The sequence below is a fragment of the Neophocaena asiaeorientalis genome, unplaced genomic scaffold (genome assembly GCF_003031525.2).
Source record: "Neophocaena asiaeorientalis asiaeorientalis breed wild unplaced genomic scaffold, Neophocaena_asiaeorientalis_V1.1 scaffold130, whole genome shotgun sequence".
Taxonomy (NCBI): domain Eukaryota; kingdom Metazoa; phylum Chordata; class Mammalia; order Artiodactyla; family Phocoenidae; genus Neophocaena; species Neophocaena asiaeorientalis.
In genome coordinates, this window is record NW_020173397.1 from 8,484,614 (window position 1) to 8,501,325 (window position 16,712).

The 16,712-nt window shown below is 40.3% G+C and overlaps 1 protein-coding gene across 1 annotated transcript in view; it reads left to right on the top strand.

Moving 5' to 3' along the window:
- SHQ1 (SHQ1, H/ACA ribonucleoprotein assembly factor) overlaps nt 1-16,712 on the top strand; it is an 89,301-nt gene that overhangs the window by 12,877 nt on the left and 59,712 nt on the right. The window contains 2 exon segments of the mRNA XM_024746985.1: nt 1,180-1,292; nt 7,739-7,866. Coding sequence (XP_024602753.1) covers nt 1,180-1,292; nt 7,739-7,866 — 241 coding nt within the window.

Consider the following 16,712-nt stretch of genomic DNA (forward strand, 5'->3'; position numbering starts at 1 on the left):
ACTTGAGCTCAGTGGATTGTGATAGGGATGAGAGATTTTTTTTTTTTAAGTGCAGAAATTATGATTGTGTGGGGAGTTCTGTATCCTAGTCTTTCCCTGGCCGATTCTGTGTAGCTGGTTTCATTGTAGTGATTTTGCTGTGCTATAGCTGCCGACTTTAAGCCTGGGTATTAGGCACTAACCTACCATTCAATTTACAAGTCTGTTCTAATGGTTTGCGTCCACAACTGTCTACCAACTTATTTCCCTTGACTTCTTTTCAGCTAATAGTCTTCAAGCTGCTTCCGGTTTGCCTACTATCCCTTGCGGTTGGTAGTAGGAAAGGGCAGACTGAAGAAAGAAAAAAAAAGAGCTTTAGGAGTATTTTGCATTGTACAAAGTTTCTTTCCTTCATAATTCTGATCAAAAGAAAAAAGACCATGTGGTATTGTAGGTGGTTTTACTAATACACCTGTTTTCTGTAGGGTTGCGCTTAGGAAACAAGCCATACAGCAGTGTGTATTCATCCAGGTGAAGATGATTATAGTAAGATTGAATATTACTTGGGACTGGATTTGTAAATTTTCAAGTGGAAAGTCATATCTATCAAAATTGCCCTTAACAATTCTCGTTAGGGGTGAGAAGGGACAAGGAAATAAGGACAGAGCCCAGAATTAGCTTGGCCTTGCGGGGGGCGGGGGTCGACTGGATAGCCTGCATTTCTGTTCAAGACGAGTATTTACAGGGACACGGAAGTTACCAAGTTTTGGTTTGCTGATGTGGCACCCCTGGCAGCAGCAGCTCTGTCTTGGGTCTAGAAATTTATTTCATCTTGCCTTTCCTAACTTTCAAATCTCCGGGAGTAAATGGGGGGATGAATGCAGAATTAAATGTTCCTGTTTGCTTCCAGAGGATTACTCTGTTTTTCATGTTAAACTTTTATAGCCTTAATCTATGTTAATCAGTTTGTTTGTTTTAAGGATTAGATGACATAATTGATGTGAAAGCTTCTAACGGGGCCTGGCAGGTAGTTAGGTGTCTAACAAACATTTGCTGGATTTGAATCTAAATGTCACACGTGGTATCACGGCTTACCGATCAATTAGATTCTTCCTGTGTTTGGGCATTTTGTACAAAATGAGATTTTTCATCGCTGAAATAGGAGATAGCAATTATTCTTTCTTTCCTGGGTGTTCTTAGGATGAATTGAGTGATGTTATCGATCTTAAGGATCCAGATTCCACCCCTGCAGCCGAACGAAGGCAGAAACGCCTGGCTGCTGAGCTGGCCAAGTTTGATCCTGATCATTACCTGTGAGTATTGAGGGTTTTTTTTTTTTGAGGATTGAATAATTTACTTGACGTTGAGTATTTTAAAATTTTTTGAGTATCTTTTTAACTGTTAGGTATGTGCTGTTTTGGACTCTAGAATTCAGTGATGGCTCACAACCTTAGTTGACATTTGAATTAACCTACAACTGTTAACACCTCGGTGATCTTTGTAAGATACTGTTTTTCATTACCCCATTGCAGCACCAGAGAAGTCTTTTAATGTACTTTGAGTTTTTTCCTCGCCAAACTTAAAAATAGAACATTGCATTCATGAGAATAGTAGGTACCATTCTTTTCAGGAGACTCTTTGTTGTGATTAATGGTATATATATTGAAAACGTGTTTCAATTTCTTTTAAGAATTTGAATCTACATGTCCCACGTTTCTTGGCTGATCCAGGGTTTTCCCAACACTTTCATCCACTGGCACCTGTAATCAAGGATCTGTTTCAAATTAACAAATAACTGTTCATTGGGGTAGGGTATAAACAAAATCTACTTTTAAGTTTTGCTGTATTTCCCACCTGCATTAATTGTGTCTTGAGCCATCGTGTGTCTCTATCGGGCTTATATTTGTCTAAGGAACAGATCTAATTAATGGGCAGGTAAATAATCACTTGCCTCGGAAAGATTGTGATGTCTCTCATTGGACTCGATAGCAGCACTTCTTTCAAAGAAGTGGTTGTCCCCGGGCCTCTGTGGGTACTCAGTGGCTTTCCTAGGATGTGAGTCGTGTTTTGATGTAGACCTCAATTATTATTCTTCCCAAGTTCTGGGCCCACGATTTTTAAAACTGTTATATATATGCAGCTATCATCATCATATTCCCTTATACTTGTATAGTGCTCTCAGCTTGTCAAGTGCTCTCATGTGATTATTTAATTCAGTTTTCACAACAGCTGAGGAAAGGAGGTTAAGGGACTCATCCAAGGTCACACCACTACTAAGTGGCTCGGCCAGGACTTGAAAAGCGTCTTTCCATTTGTCATTTTGTGTTTCCTTTTCATGTACACTCTCAGTTTAACTGCCGTTGGTCTTGTGATTAACCCTCTATCTCCTGTGACACAGTGGGAGACTCATTGGAGTGGCAGAAATATATCCTGTGATGTGCAAATGGGCTGAGTGAAGTGTAGTGATGAATGGGGGAACTCTTGGACATCCTGAGGGAAGCTGAGTAAGAGCAGGGCGGGTTATATTTTGGAGGACGTCTGGGAGATTCAACTCCATTTACATTGCCATTTCTAATTACCTTTATCTCTCCAATTGTGATTTTAAAGGTCCACTAAAGAATAATTTGAAGAAACGCATTTAAAATCATGCTGAATATTTAAAGCAGAAAGATTTCATTTCATTGTCACCAAATTTCCCGGGCAAGCATGAGAACAGATTGAGCCTTACAAGACAGAAATTTCGAGTGGGAGGGAGCTTAATTAGCAGAACTGCCTATCTCTTCTCTTCTAAAACTCGAAGTATAGCGATATGGTCTGAGAAAATCAAGAAACTGGAATTTATACTTAGCAGTGTGATATTAGAAGCAGCCCTTATTTTTCTCCATCTTCTGGTTCTTTATCCAGAAAACCACATTTTCTTTAACAGTATGCATGAAATGTTCCTTGCATTTCTCCAGGAAGATTTTTTTTTACACGAGTGGCTTAAGTTGAGTCACAGGCAAGTTGGAGAGTGGGTGTCAGGAGATAAAGGTTCTTTGTGACTTTTCTGGTAGGAATAAGACTTCAGCGAATTGTCATTTTTGCGTTACTCATTACTTATTGACTGACTCACCCAAATGTATTGTATTAAATGAAGTGCAAGCAAAATTCTTTTAAATTTTCAGTGAATTTTTTAGCTCAGTGCTTTTTTTGTTGTTCTTAACGGTTAGTACAGTGGAGGAAAAAGTTTATTGTAAATTCTTATCTACCATGCAGACAGTACATTGCATGCATTGTATTAGACATTTATACCAATATACGTAAATGGGTAATACATAATACATATATGTGCCAGTGTAATACATAATATAAAATATATTACATTAGCATAATGTATGACATTTTCAAGTTGTTTGACTTGTCCTCACAAGTCATGATGTCTCTTCATGTTGTCGGAGTTTTTAGGAGCTTAAGGAAAACTAATTTTAATTTCATCCTAAAGCGGAAAGGTAAATTGACTATGTACAAAAATGTACACGTTTCAAAGGCACATATAAATGACTTCAGATTATTATTGTTTTTAAAATCCTCTCTTGTAAAGTATGGGTACCAGTGTGTGACTTTTTTTTTTGCCCCCTATGTTTTGCAGCCCAGCAGAATGCTGGTCATATAGATGATCCATAAACAATTATTTTTTTTTTTCTATCCATTTCTTGCCATTTATAATTCCTTTTGAGTAGTATTTTTGCAGTCAAATATGTTGAAGGCATCTTGAAACATTCCTTCATAGTCCTTTCCCTTTTGCTTATTATAGCTAAGTTTTCATATTTTCTCTTGCTGAGAGTGGTGTTTTCTTTTCCTTCCCAGGCAAAGTGTTTTTTAATTGTTGGCATATTTTTTACTTCAACCAGTTCATAAAATCTCATTTATTTCCTTCTTTGGGAGAAAGTAAAAGAATTTAGTCAACATTCAAAATATCTATGAGATAAGAAAAGGGACAAAAATGATCGTATAGCATTTGGGGTGCCTTTTTTTTGGAACAAGAGAAGGCCCTCTTTATTGTTTGTTTATTTTTTATTGAGATATATTTGATTTACAATATTATATTTGTTTCAGGTGTACAACATAGTGATTCAAAATTGTTATAGATTATACTCCATTTAAAGTTATTAAAAAATATTGGTTATATTCCCTGTGCTGTACAGTATATCTTTGTAGCCTGTTTATTTTATGCATAGTAGTTTGTACCTCCTGATCTGGGGTGTTAAGTAAAATTGTAATGTACAGTGCTACACATTTGTTAAAGAAGATGACAGACTGATCAGGGTTCTGGATTTACTGAGGAAATCTCAAAATGACAAGTAGTAATTAGAAGGCTGAGAAGAGGATCATCTGCTTCCAAGGTGGCTCTTTATTCAAAACAGCAACCTTAGGAAAAAGCACTGGGATAAACATGTCACTTATTCATCCTTTCACATACGCACTTATTTGTTCAACAAATATCTGTTTGAATGACTTCCGTGCCAGGCAGCGTTGTAGACAGCAGGGAGAGTGTGGTGAATACAAGGTAGCTGCCCTCATGTGGCTTACACTCTAGTGCAGAAGTGGATAGTATTTGGACTGTGATAAGTGCTATGAAGAAAAGCCAGGTTAAGGGTTTAGAGAGCGACTGGGCATCTCACTGACTCCTTTGTTTCAACATATTCAAAATCGAACTCATCATGTTACCTGTAAAGTCTTCCTGAATTTTCTGCTTGGTGGAATGCCCTTTTTTTCATCCCAGTCACCCAGGTTAGATACCTGGGGTTCATCTTTGACTTCATTCTTATCCCACCCTTTCAATCAATCCTGAAATTGTACCGTTTATCTCCTTGCTCTGTCCTTCACTCCGTCTCTTCCTGGCCCTCGTCTGTGGTCTGTGTCTGGCTTGTTGCAGCTGTCCCCTAACACCCAGTTGGCATCTCTCATTCCAGCCTGCACTTCTGCAGATCCATCAACCATAAGACTACCAGCGAGATGTCTTAGGTACTGAGAGTGAAAATCTGCTTAAACCCTTACTGGGTTCTCCTTTGCCTACAGCATAAGCTTCTAACTCCTTAGCATGTATAGAAAGTTCTCTGTGATCTGGGCGCCACCTGCCTCTGTAGCATCTCTTTTGCCACCCCCTGCCCACATTTCATACTATGGCGGTGACGAATGTTTGCATCTCCCCGCCTGTACTACACCGCTTCTCACACAGTTTTTACTCCTGGTTTCCCTTTGCTGACTATTTCCCCACCCCATCCCGCTTTCCCTGAAAAACTTTGACTTACCCTTTAAGGCTGGGCTCAGTTGTCACCCCCTGGCACCCTCCCTTCCAAGTTGGCATAGGAGCTGCTTGTGTGTTATAGCTCATCTTGTTTTTACCGCGTGGTTTTGTAACATTCTGGGTTTGTGTCTGTGGTTCCCGTTAAACTGTGGTGCCCTGAAGGGCAGGGGCTGAGTCTTACTGATCTTCACTGGCCCGACCCCGCATGTAGAGGGTCTTCAGTGAATGCTCGTTGAATTAATGGCATTTAAAAAGTTGAAAATAATTTATTTGGGAAAGTAGAACATCAGTTGACCTCAGATCTTGGGCATCATAAAGAATAAACCATCCCAATTTAGATGAGGGACTGTATTAGTGAGATTTTACTCAAAACACTTTGAAATTCTTTTGTGGGGTAGGGCATGAAGGTGGCAGAGATACTGTTCTACAGAAGCAATTTTCCCCAGTATTTTTCTCCTGGGGAGAAAACAACGTCTTTTCAGATGGGCTCTTCTTCTTCTACCCTTGACTTAAATGTCCTTGGTACCCCAGCTTTCGACACCCTTTCCTCTCACTGTGCCACTTCTTTCTCCCTGGGCACTCTGTCCTCTTCTTTGGCCTCAGTAACTGTCTGAATGCTCAGGACTCCTAGGTGTCTCTCTTGAGCATCAGATTTGCATGTCTGACCACCTGTTGGACAGGTCTTTGTTTGTATGTCCTGCAAGGACACCTCAAGCAGCCCATCCCAAAGCAGAATCCATTCCCTCTCCAGTCGTGTCTGCTAACATCCCAAGTTAGCAAAGGGCACTGCAGTCCACCGAATTGTCGAGGCCAGTGTCCTGGGCAGCAGCCTGATCCTGACAGGAATTGATATTGAGAATTACTATTTCAAGATAATTGCTGTTCAGTTTTGTCCAGTAGGTGCCTCATGTCCTCAGTCATAAAAATTGGAATGTTTGTATTGGTTAATAGCTTGGGTTTCAGACTGAGACTTCAGTGGATCCAAATTGTGGCCACGCTTCTTACTGGTTCTTTGACCTTAACCATGATATACAATTTTTCCAACCCTCAGTTTCCACTCATGTAAAAGGGGAGTATTAATAGCACCCCTTGCCTGTGGGGGTGGTGTGAGGATTCAAGGAAATAATTGATGAAGAGTACTTAGTGCAGTGCTTGGCACATCCAAAGAACTCAGTGAGTTATCTGTGATCTTTTTAATTTTAAAAATATTTCAGGGACTTCCCTGGTGGCACAGGGGTTAAGAATCCATCTGCCAATGCAGGGGACATGGGTTCGAGCCCTGGTCCGGGAAGATCCCACATGCTGCGGAGCAGCTAAGCCCGTGCCCCACAACTGCCGAGCCTGCGCTCTAGAGCTCACGAGCCACAACTACTGAGCCCGTGTGCCACAACTAGTGAAGCCCGCATGCCTAAAGCCTGTGCTCCACAGCCAGAGAAACCACTGCAATGAGAAGCCCACGCACTGCAACAGAGTAGCCCCTGCTCGCCACAGCTAGAGAAAGCCTGTGCGCAGCAACGAAGACCCAACGCAGCCAAAAATAAATAGATGAAAAAAAAATTTCAGTATCTCAGTTGAAAGAAAAAATATTTAAGGTCACAAAACTGTGAGCTAGGAAATCCAGTTTACCAAAACAGCCAGTGTCTTGAGGTTCTAATTACCTGAAATATAAATGAATTTTCCACTATGACTTATATACTTTTTGTCATTCTTTTCCCAAGAATATCAGTTTCCAACTTTGAGTGCAAGACCGTATAGTTTCTGAATAAGTGACCTCCAAGAGTATATTTTGAATGTAGCAGTTATTTTCCTAGTTAAAACTGAGAAAGTAAAGTGCGGGAAAATTAATTTTCTGTTCTCTACAAAGGTTGCTTTTATCTTTTGCAATAGTTTTAAATAAAGGAACTATTAAGATTAGCACAGCTAAATAAAATAGATTGCATCATGGAAGGAAACATGAGTGCACATGCTAAAAAATAAGGGGTGTGTGTGTGTGTGTGTGTGTGTGTGTGAGACATCTGTGGATATGTAGTATCCTAAATCTTCTCATGTGTTTATTTATTTTTTGTTGGTGGAGTTAAAAGATGCTTTCCTTTAACTATATAACCTTACAAAAATCTGTGATATTTGCAAACCTCACACAAGCCCTAGGCTTCAGTCCATTGTGTGTTCAGATTCACTTCATCCCACATGGCTGTGGTACAGGGCATGGGACTTCAGAAGGGCACTGGTCTTCTCTGTACTTTCTGTCTAAAGAGATCACAGATGTCAAATATCCCTTTAGTCCAGTGCTTACTTTTTATTTATGACTATTAGTAACCACAACGAAAGTAATAGCAGTGCTCAGTCTTTCCTTGAAATGTACTTTTAGTCTGTATTTCTAGTGCAGATGTGATGAGTTAAGGTAAAATTTTAAAAAGTGAAAACCAGCCTAACTCTGTGTAACAAGCCCCTTCATATTTTTTTTTTCCCCAGAGCTGACTTTTTTGAAGATGAGGCAGTTAAACAGGTTTTGGAATATAATCCGTGGTGGATTGATCTGTATTCAAAAATGATGGCTTCTTTGGGAAAGAGTCAGGAACAAGAAAATCTTGCTGCGTTAGGTAAGAAACTCAAAATTAGGTCATTTGTTTACTGCCTTTCCTAAAAACACAATTATAATTGCCTCATAGAGTGAAGACGTTATTTTGATTTGTTAATTTTGGAAATGGGTCTTCATCCCAGACTGGGAAATGCCACTCAATAATTACACTTACTTGTCTTGGAAAATTCTTTTGGAATATGTTTTACTTTTGAATCATTGGGGTCTTTTAAATTTTTAAAAAATTTTTTATATTTTTATCAAATTTAGGGACACTAACAGAATATTTGTAGTTGTTGAATAATCTGCTTGAGAGATCTGACTGTTCCTCTGTGGCAAGGGCATTTGAGTGTTAGAAATGGTGAGAAGAGACCCAGTTTTCAATCCCTTTGTTGAATGAATTTGTTAAGTTCTTCCTAGTTTTTTCACATGTGGTTTCATGTGGAAGCAGAACTAATTATCTTCCTTTCTGTACCTTACAGAGAACAGGTGAGCCAGTTTTTACCAGCGAAGGCTGAGCTGGGGGTTTTATGAGCCACAAGAGACTGCTGTGCCATATTTAATATTAGGCTAACTGTTATACACAGTCATTTCTTAGATGGGCATTGTATTAACACCTCTAAGTGGGGGGTTGGTGTGTTAAGTCTGTAAATTAGAATTAAAACAGTTTCTAGTAGGTCAGTGTTTTCTGTTACACTGATTTAGTTACACTGTTCCACTGATTAAAAATACTACACCTAGACTTGTGGTGTGGTAGTATATACAAATGCTGAATTTTAACACTGTATACTTGAAAATTATATAATAAAAAGTATATTAAAATTTTAAAAGTCTATTCTGTGCAGTATTTGAGAATGAACAATTTTACAACCCCCCCCAAAATTTAGTGTTTAAATGAAAGGAATACACACACACAAACACACACGCACACACACACACACACACACACACACACACACACACACACACACACACACACGCAAATACGTTAAATGGAATATAGAATTTCCCCACTCCAAATTCCTCTTCTTGAAAGGAATCGCTACAAACAATTTGGGTTTTTTTTTTTTTTTTTTTTTGCGGTACGCGGGCCTCTCACTGTTGTGGCCTCTCCCGTTGTGGAGCACAGGCTCCGGATGCGCAGGCTCAGCGGCCATGGCTCACGGGCCCAGCCGCTCCGCGGCATGTGGGATCCTCCCGGACCGGGGCACGAACCCGCATCCCCTGCATCGGCAGGCGGACGCTCAACCACTCCGCCACCAGGGAAGCGCAATTTGGGGTATTTTTAATGCATATCCTGACATCTAAATATTTGCTTTAAGAAATGTGTACACATAGATTCATATACACTCTCTTCTCACTGCTTTCCCCAGTTTGTAGTGTATGTTGTACCTCTTTCATCAGCACCTACAGTCCTACCTGAGGCTTTTAAAGCCTGCCTAGTGTTCTGTTGTATATTTGTGTCACGATTAGTGGCCACGTGGTCTGTTTACCACTGGTGGGCATTCGGGTTGTTTACAGGGTTCTGCTATGGTGTTTTTTGACCACTCATTCTGAAGTAGCTGTTGGAGCACGATATTTTGATCCTCTGCATAGCAATGCAATATCCTGCTATTTGCTCTCTATCTAGAGCCTAGAAAGAACCTGTTATGTAATAGGTACTCAATAAATATTTGTAGAATAAATAAATATTGCAGTAAATATTTTTGTAGTTAGGTTTCATTAGAGTTTAGGTGATCTCTACCAGGTTGAAAAATTGCCATTGTAATTTTTTGGAATGGACTCTATGTTGCACAACGGAAACTCTTTTATAAATAATGACTCTTGTTTACACTGTTTTCAACAGATCCTTGGTTTAATATTTGATTTGAGTTTAAGAATCTTTCAGAGACCTCCCATATCATGTAGGCGAATTTTCAGGTACGAGATTGCTAACACAGTTTAGATAGTTAACTGTATATGCCATGTGGATCTGCTCAGAAAGTTCGCTCAAACTTAAATCATCAGTGCTCTCTAGTGAATCATTTCCCCCGGTTTGGGTTCAGTATTTTACTGAAGTGGTCTGGGGAGGAATCGGTGGTTGTGTAGTTAAGTTTTCTGTCCACAAGGGTGCGCTAGTTGCCCTAAAAATCAAGAGACGGCATTACCTTTGATTTGAATTTTAACTTGCTCTGCTTTGATCAATTGCAGCTTGTTCTAGGTCCTGTTTTCTGTGTCAGCCGTGCTTTGAGTTAGTTCTCTATGTGTAATTTTAACAGAAGGTTAAGCCAGTCGGTGCCTTTAACCATTGGCCTTCCTGACCCTTTATCTTTATCTGACCTGTGGCATATATCCAGACTGGTGCTTCAGGCACACTCATATTCTGCTAGCTATTACGGTGGTTCGTTCTAAGAATCACCTTTAAAAACAGGAAGGGCATGTGATAAAGGTAGAACAACTTGAATTCTGTGTTGTGCAGAAAGTACCTCTTGTAAATGTGCCAAGTATCAGGTTATGCATAGAAGGTAAATGTGGGTTTCTGGGTTTAATGCCTTGCTCCTCCACAGGCTGGCTGTGTGACTTTGCAACTTCTCTGGGTTGCTGTGGACATCCTGTACCTACCTCACAGACTTGTCATGAGGATTGAACTAGACAATGTACTTAAAATCCTTAGCATACTCTAAGTGTTGGCAATTGTCATCACAGAGTAAATCAGTGGCAGGAGAGCCAGGAATTACCTGGCTTCCTTTTGAAATCATAATTTTTATACATTTACACAGCTTTAAGGGGAAATTCTTTAACATGATTCCTCTTTCAGTTTCTTTTTCTTGTTCAAATATTTGAGACACCCAGAATTGGAGGCGTGAATTGAAGTGTGTCGAGCCAGGCTCAAATAGGAGAAAAAAGAAATAAACCAAAAAATAAACCTTAAAGTTCTCAGCTCACTCAAGCAGCGTGTTGCTGCTGTAGTTTTTTCCTCCCTCCTCTTGCTCTTTTTTCTTCTTTGCCTCCCAGGCCTTCCTCTCTGTCCCCGCAGTGGCACGTTGCCAGGAATATATAATGGTGCAGGTGAGGGGTGCACCTTTGATTCCTCCTCATAAACTATTAAGCTGGTTTGTCTCGATTTGCAGATAAGCCTTAGGTGGTGAACTTTGCCCTCCGCCTTTGCCTTGCCAAAGACGAGGTTATGACTCTTGTCATTTTCATCGTCGCCCTGAGTTACAACACGGAGACTTTCATTGCCATCTTCAGTTTTGTAATGATCCGGATCTTCCTCCGCAAAGGCTTGTAAATGGAAGTGTTAAATGATGTACTCGCACTGAGCTCTGGTTTCACAAGGATGGACTTCCCGCATTTCCCATGTTGTCTCTCAGTGGTTAATCTCAGCCCAGGAATCTTGGCACACGATTGCTTGTTATGACACCACATAACATTTATAGTCAATGAACTTCCTACCAGGGACATCCTGTTTGGCACCAGTGTTTGCAGAGCTGTCAGCATCAGCCCTGAAAGCTGCAGCACTGTGGAGCTGCCCATGTGGGCCAAGGGTTTGAATGAGCACATTTTCTTCTGATTCCCTTGATCTGTTTCCAGAAAGTGGACAATGTGATGCATTTGCATTCCTCTGAGAGGAGCCAGATCATGGTTGATTTAATTGTTGACCCATGGAAGACAGGGATGTTTGGGAGGGGAATTAGGCAGAAGAGAAGATTTAAAAGTAACAGAACGAGGTGACGTTCGAAGTGAAGTGACAAGGTCACTTTCCACTTTGATGGGAGCCCCCGGGTAGTCCTCAAATGTTTTGATGGGGTTTTTCATGTTGGGAGTTGGTCCTGGGCCCTTTGCTTCAGTGTTAGGGCGCCAGTTTCTCCCCCAAATGAACTGAGCTTTAAGCTGGCTTTTGTTTGACTGTAGATTATGTATAGAAGTATAATTAACCGAAATGTTGTGAACTGTCAATATATAGCAAAGTTGCTTTGTCGTGTAGCTAAGTCTATACGAATGCTTGACAAATGTTACTTGTGGTGGCAATCATCCAAGTATTGCTGGCACCGTGTCTGTACTTATTTCTAGCGTTGCTGCTTGGTTAGACCTGATTGTGTGCAAACCTCCCCAAGATCCCCTTTGGGTGATATTATTTACAGCTCTAATAAAAAAGGCCTGGGGGAGCTCACACTTTTGGTTTCTCTAGTGATTTCCCAGGCTGTTGTTATTGTTATTTATGATCTCTGGTTTCTTTGAATTTCAGAATTTAAATACTTCTGTGTATTATTAATGAAGTACTTAGGCCAAAATGGAACTCAAAACCACTCAGAAAAAGGTGGTGGTGTTTCATTTTTTTAAATTAAAAATTTTTATTTTATTTTATTTATATATATATTTTTTATTTATTTTTTTTGGCTGCGTTGAGTCTTCGTTGCTGCATGTGGGCTTTCTCTAGTTGCGGCGAGTGGGGGCTACTCTTCGTTGTGGTGCGCGGGCTTCTCATTGCGATGGCTTCTCTTGTTGTGGAGCCCAGGCTCTAGGCGTGTGGGCTTACAGAAAAAGGTGGTGGTGTTTCATTTTTTTAAATTAAAAATTTTTATTTTATTTTATTTATATATATATTTTTTATTTATTTTTTTTGGCTGCGTTGAGTCTTCGTTGCTGCATGTGGGCTTTCTCTAGTTGCGGCGAGTGGGGGCTACTCTTCGTTGTGGTGCGCGGGCTTCTCATTGCGATGGCTTCTCTTGTTGTGGAGCCCAGGCTCTAGGCGTGTGGGCTTAGTTGCTCCGCGGCATGTGGGACCCTCCCGGACCAGGGATCGAACCCATGTCTCCTACGTTGGCAGGCGGATTCTTAACCACTGAATCACCAGGGAAGTCCCAGTGGTGGTGTTTTAAAGGACAGTTAGGGGCGCCCAGCATTCAGGAATTCAGAAGAGTACATTCAAGTTGGCCTTCCTTGTGTGTACGGTTGTGGGAAGTGACCCGTGGTATGTGGAAGCACTTACTTGTGGGTCATGTAACATCAGAACACGCAGTTCCCTGGTCATCCTTTACAGATCACTGAACACATACAGGTGTGATGACCAAAGAGTAAGGAGTAAACATGTGGATGAGTTGATGTGTCGTTCAGCGGTTCTGGGCACGCTTACCTTGTGATTCAGACTTCCATGGAAGCAGAAGTCTTTATTAACCAACTAGGATCTAAAGGCTTTCTCTCTCGTGAGATACTGTGGTCACGGACACCTGGCACTTTGCTATTAGCTAAACTAATGAACGTCTCCAAAACTGTACCTAAGGGAAGGAATACTGTCTCAGCCCTTCTAGGGGTCTTCAAATACTTTGTGACATAATACGTTCTTCATGTAGTGAAGAAATGTTCCTCCTTACAGGTTCCTTACATCAGACCACTTAAAGTGAACTGAGAGCTTCTCTTTAAATTGAGAAATCTTCATACGAGCTCCGTAATGGAATACTCAACACCCAGTTGATCTGTCACATGAATTTCTTTTTTGAATGTCAGTCTTTAAAGAATGCTTCATTTGACACTCGCCTGCATTAAGTTTAAAAATATACACATTTCTTTATATTGCTGGCCATCAAATTAAATAAATACATTCGCATAGTTATTTGTTGTTTATGTAAGCAATGCTTGTACAAATACAGTTAAAACTTTTTTTTAAACATAGGGTTTTTAACATGGTTGGAAAAAATACATATTTTATGTCAAAACCTTGTTGTTGTTGTTTTGGCACTAAATATATTTCAGTGAGTAAAGGAATATTGCTTCTCGTAATATCAAGTAAGTGTATTTAAGATTTTCTTCCCCCAGAGGACAGGCTGCTAAAAAGTGCTGGAAGGAAGCCTTACAGCAAAAAGAAACCATGTTAAACTTAAGGCTCCTAAGAGAGTACAGAAGTGAGTTTGGAAAACGATAGGTGAAAAGGGACCATTATGTGGGAGTAATCAGTCATATTCTTTTCCTTCTGGCTTTTGCCCAGTTGTGATGAACAGAAGGGCAGTCTTTTGTTGAGCAGAGACAGAAAGGGCCTGGGACTTGACTAGGTATAAAGAGAGTGCTTTGGGAATATTAAAAAAGGCAGTTTAATAATTTTTGGTCTCTGAGAAGGTGTCAGAGACACGTGTCTTTTGTTAACCCTTCTAAAAAGAGGCTTCTTGAGTTAGAGCTGGGCTCGTGCCCACTTGGCTAGCGGCCGAGTTTCTTTCCTTCCTTGCCCCTGGGTGTGGTCATGAGACTAAGTCTTCGATGATGGGAAGTGAGTGGCAGTGCTGTGTGCACTTTCTGGATCAAGTCTTTAGAAAGGAGGTGTTTGTCCTCCTCTTCTGCTTTCCCATTGGTTGGAAAATTTTAGCACCTGGAACAGCATCTTGGACCATAAATGGAAGTCATGTGGTGGAGACTCTGATGCCCACCCATCCTGGATCGTTCGCTCCGATTAGCAGCATGAGAGAAAAACTTCTGTCTTACTGAAACCACCGTATTTTGGGTCTGTCTGATACAGCAGTTTAGCCTGTCCCGACCTGTGTATAATGGACAGTTCTAAAACCTGGAGAAAAAGGCTTCCGAGTTATTTTAGCATTACTTTGATATGCACTGGCACTAGAAGCTGAATGCCCCCCTTGACTGGGTTGGACAGCTTTTAACGTGGATTTGAAAGTGGTTGTCTGACAGGACATGGAAGGAAACTTAAGGATTACTTGGCAAGGGAAGAGATCGATGACACTCTGGTTTAGAGGTAGCAATATATCTAGATGCTTAAGTTTCTTTAAAAATTGTTCTAAGGAACTAGTAGGCTGTGTTTCACTCATACTAACTAGGAACTCAGCACATCTGTGTGATTAGCTGTTACTCTCTCTGTAAATCTTGCTCGAAGACAAGACGTATTTTACTTTCTATGTATAGTAATGAGGAACTGATGGTGCTCATGTTTTCTTAACTTGAGAAGATACATATTCTATGATAGCTTACCTAAATTGTAGACATTAAAGGCAACTTGGAAGGAACTGCAGTCTTAGACTTGCTTGCCTTCCCAATGTAGACATAAAGGTGTTTTTTTAAATCATTAGCTTTTATTAAATATGTTTTTTGGTCTGGGTAGCCAACATTTGGTAAGGTGACTGATACGTAAAAAGAAATAGCTTCTCATTCTTCTGTCAGTAATTTATTGGGAATGGGGAAAAATATTATATTTGCAGGTGACAAAACCCAAAAGTGCTTGGAAGTAGTTTTTAGCAAGAAAAGCAGCAGATTTATTTGATAAAATTGGTGGTTCAATACAGTGGAAAAGATGGATTACTGAACAGACTGTGCTGGCACAATTATCTCTTCATCTGGAATTAACGAAAATCTTAAAACTTGAAAAAATAACTTTCAGATGGATTAAAGACTTGAATTTTTTTATTTTATTGATGTATTTTTTAATAGATCTTTATTGGAGCATAATTGCTTCACAATACTCTGTTAGTTTCTGTTGTACACCAAAGTGAATCAGCCCTATGCATATTCATGTCCCGATATCCCGTCCCTCTTGAGCCTCCCTCCCACCCTCCCTATCCCACCCCTCTAGATCATCCAAAGCACCGAGCTGATCTCCCTGGGCTATGCTGCTGCTTCCCACTAGCTCTCTGTTTTACATTCGGTAGTGTATATATGTCGATGGTACTCTCACTTCGCCCAGCATCCCCCTCCCACCCTTTGTCCTCAAGTCCATTCTGTATGTCTACGTCTTTATTCCTGCCCTGCAACTAGGTTCATCAGTACCATTTCTTTTTTAGATTCCATATATATGCGTTAGCATACAGTATTTGTTTTTCTCTTTCTGACTTACTTCAGTCTGTATGACAGACTCTAGGTCCATCCACCTCCCTACAAATAACTCAATTTCGTTTTAAAGACTTAAATTTAAAAGAGAAAACAAGTAAATCTTAAAGAAAAGCTGAGAGACTCCATGTACAATTTCAGGGATTGGGGAAACCTTATCAAAGGCTATAAATTCATAGTCTGGTGAAGAAAAAAAGATAGATATACTGGACTACACACAAACATAAATAATTCAATGGCAGAAGATCCCCTAAGCAAAGTCAGTAGAGATGCCATAGATTTGGAGAGATGACTGGGGTTGATGTCCGTAATAGCCGAGTTCTTAAATATTTGACAAGCCATCCAGAAAAAACTGGGCAAGACATATTCTCATGGGTAATTTACAAGAGAGCAAATCCAAATTGCCAACAAACCTATGAAATAATGTTCAAAGTTTAGCAGTTAGAGAAATACTAACTGAAGTAACAATGATATGTCACTGTATTAGTTTCCTCTTGCTGCATGACACGTTACCACAAAACAGAAACACAGTTCTAATTTGACTCAGTTTCCACGTGTCAGGAGTCAGGCATGGCTTAGCTGGGTCCTCTGCTCAGGGTCTTGGAAGGATATAAACAACTGTGGCCATCTTTTCTTTTTCTTTTTTTTAAAAATAGGTGTTGGCAACCATGATCCTTTCTGGAGTTCAGGGTCCTTTTCCAGGCTCACATGATGGTGGGCAGAATTTGATTCCTGCGGCTGTAGAACTGAGGCTCTCCGTGTTCTTGCTGGCTTTCAGCCGGGGTCACTCTCAGATCTTAGAGGAACCCACAGCTCCCTGCCACGTGGCCCTCTCACAACATGGCATCTTAGTCCTTTAAAATCAGCAGGCGAGTCTCTGGCTCCAGTCTGCTGATAATGGAACATAATCATAATAATTATAACACCGTTGGCATATTTTTTTAAATAGAAGCAAGTTGCAGGTCCTGCCCACACTCAAATGATGTGACTCATTGGGGGTCATTTTAGAATTTTTCTTACCACAATCACTTCGCATCCATTAAACTGGAAATGATTTTGATT